General features: G+C 32.6%; 1 protein-coding gene across 1 annotated transcript; it reads left to right on the top strand.

Moving 5' to 3' along the window:
- The first annotated feature begins 1,820 nt into the window (after positions 1-1,820).
- On the top strand, positions 1,821-2,906 carry LOC134694301 (uncharacterized). The gene has a single exon (XM_063555307.1). The coding sequence runs from the start codon at positions 1,821-1,823 to the stop codon at positions 2,904-2,906; it is 1,086 nt and encodes a 361-aa protein (XP_063411377.1).
- Positions 2,907-3,242: the final 336 nt, after the last annotated feature.

Genomic DNA, 3,242 nt, shown 5'->3' with positions numbered 1-3,242 from the left:
ACTCTTGTTGTTACACAAATATTGATAAGATACAGGGTATATGTCTCTTCGTATCAAAATAAAAATGATAAACACGAATGAGATTATAAGTTTATCGCAAATTCAGTTAAATCACCGTTAGTACATTTACGTTGTTTCCCTTTATTCAAATGAAAATTCCCACTGAAAACGAAAGTAATGTTACTGTGCTGTTAAAACAAAACCAAAAAAAACACAGTTTTGCTTCATAAGACACTGGATAGGTAAGTTTAATCAAACAAATAATCAAAAATAGAAAAGTCAAACTTCTAATGATAAAGATGACAATACAAATTGTATGTTTACGTCGGTAGCCAAGATAATGAAAAATGTAGGTTATGATTATTTAAATCTTACTTACAAAGGCGTATTGTGGTAAATTTATATTTAATTGAGAAACGTGTACATGCAGCATACGGACTTAAATAAACCTTATTCATTGTATCATTACAAAGAAAAGAAAATGAAAAAAAAAAATGAACACGGTACCACTAAATCTGTGTTCATATAGTAATTTCCCCTTTTTATTTGCTTAGTTACCTTACTTAAAAAGCGACAGTGTCAATCTCTGACAAATACAAATCGATGTTTTTAATAATAATCTTGATATTTCTCTTCAATAAAAGCGTGCGGAGAATGGAACCCCTCTCCCTTTTTAATTCTTATTTTTGTTGATAAATTGTACTATTTTATGTTTCCCACGATATAAGAATGACCGTAGTTTGCATATTTCTATATCGTTCTCATTCAAATTTTCCAAAAGTTTTAAATAAATTCTTACTCGTCTGTTAATCCGACTGTAATATATTATGTTTTATTACCCCTCCTCAAAATGTATTTTTCTGAAATTTTTATTTTATTTATTTACCTTGTGAAATAAATAGTATTGACACAAACTACTATTCGTCTGAAGTAATTGTTTTCTATTTAATTTCGACATGGTTATCGATGCATTTTGTTTTCTTGAAGACAAAACATTTAGATTACACATTTTTTCTGCAGCTTTTCGGTCATTATCGCATTAGGAGTTTAGACAGTTCAGGCTAAACACTTACATATAAAAAAAACAAAACATTCAAGTATTTTTTTTAAAGTCCCAAATTTCATTAGATGTACTACTATTCATTTCTACATTTAACCAGAAATCTTTACAGATCCTTTGAGGTAAAAAAAAGCCGCCACAATTTTCATACTTTAGTGAGTATCTTAACTGAAGACGATATATTTTTCTATTCTTACAGAATGGCGGACAGTAAATTCTGTGCTGGTTGTCAGCGCAGTGATGAAGACATTACAGCTGTATCTTGGTGCAGGGATTGCAGTGAACTTGTATGTAAGGCGTGTTCCAGAGTTCACGAAAAGATGTCCCCACCTCACAAAGTAGTACCAATGAAAGAAATACAACAACTCAGTTCTTCACTCCTCAAATTGTCCAAGAACTGCAAGAATCATCCTGGTCAAAAGATAATACTGTACTGCTGTCAACATGACAAAGTAATCTGCGATTCATGTGTTCCGATGTCACATCAACATTGCAAGTCTATCATTTCAATTGAAAGAGCAGCTAGAGGCGTGAAAGATGGCACTGCTATTTTTGATCTAGAGAGAAGGCTTTCCATCTATATCAAGTTACAGAGAACATACTGAGTCAAAATGAGACAACAGTTGTTGATTTAGAAAAAAATCGAAACAAAATCAAGAAAAGGGTGTCGGAAATCAAGCAGAACATTATTGATCATTTAGATAGGTTAGAAGCAGATATTCATAAAGACATTGATTCTAGGTATAAAACCTGTACTGAGATGGTGTCCCGAAACAGAAATAGCTTCCAGTCCAGCTCAGACTCCCTGTCTACATGGAAAAATGATCTACATTCACTCAAGCAACATTCATCAGAAATCCATTTATTCCAGTTGGTAAAATTTTTAGATGCAAAAACTTACCAGAAAGAATTGGAAATCAGAGATATCCAAGCAGCTACTGTTCCGATACTTAAATATCATCCGCCAGAATTCGAGTCGAACATTAGTAAACTAGTTCCAGACTTAGGTACAATAACGGTAGAAAATGTCCAAGTCCAAATGCCTTTACTGGATATTGATCAACAAGGTCAATTTCTCGTTAGAGACGAAAGAAAGTTAACACTGAAACATTCATTCCCGACCACGAAATTTGGAAATGAAGGGAAAAAAAGAGGATGCTTTATTCCTGAAGATAGATTACTACTCTGTAAATACCAAGGCAAACAACTTTTTGTTTGTAAACTTGATGGATCGAACTCCAGCGTGATTAATTTGGATAATGAAATATTCAGTATAAGTTTATTTGACAAAACCCATGCTGTCGTATCTGTTGGTGTTGCAGGTATCCAGATCATCGACCTGACATCAATGAAGCCTGGTATGAGAATTAAAGTTGACGGATACTGTTCGGGAATCACCAGCGTAAAGGATAAAATATGGGTGAGAAATAAAACTAACACGTTAAGCCTTGTGGATATCGATGGTAAAGTTCTTAAAGTTATACAAACAACATTTGGTCCTTATGAAATCTGTGCCAATCAGGATGGGGATGTCTATTGTACTGACAGGAACAGTGATAACGTATACGTTGTTACATCGGACGGAAAAGAACGTGAGATATACAACAGTCCTGACCTGGAAAGTCCTAATGGTGTAGCTGTAGATGACCATGGGGATGTGTATGTAGCAGGAAATACATCAAACAACATACATAGAATATTTAATGATGGACAGAAACATGACATCGTCTTGACAGCAGACGATGGTATCAATCGACCGAGCGGCTTATCTTACAACAATGAAACAAATGAATTGTTAGTCCTACACGACTATAGTAGATCTATCAATATCTATAAAACACAATAAGCACAGGCTTATTAACACTTCACTGACTGTAGCTATGATGATTAGCCTAGAGATAAAACAATAAGTTTGTATATACACTGCATGAAATGATGCATTTATGAGAAACTTAGATCCATATAAAAGCTAAAATATATTCTAAATTTAAAAAATGTATCTTCAATATATTCTGTTTGTAAATATCTTGTTTAAACCGTATTTACTTTATGTTTAATATGACCAATACACTTTTAAGAATAAACCCAATACATTAATTTATACTTTTAAAGTTGTATAAATCTATAATAATTTTCTTTTAAATAACAGTAAACCTATATAAATGATAAATTTAGATTTACG

Source organism: Mytilus trossulus, chromosome 13 (genome assembly GCF_036588685.1).
Source record: "Mytilus trossulus isolate FHL-02 chromosome 13, PNRI_Mtr1.1.1.hap1, whole genome shotgun sequence".
Classification (NCBI taxonomy): domain Eukaryota; kingdom Metazoa; phylum Mollusca; class Bivalvia; order Mytilida; family Mytilidae; genus Mytilus; species Mytilus trossulus.
Note: the sequence above shows the minus strand (reverse complement) of the source record. Positions and strands in the feature narration are given on the sequence as shown.

Excerpts from the sequence above, each read along its gene's own strand:
- LOC134694301 (XM_063555307.1), top strand. The coding sequence starts at position 1,821 with ATGGTGTCCCGAAACAGAAATAGCTTCCAGTCCAGCTCAGACTCCCTG.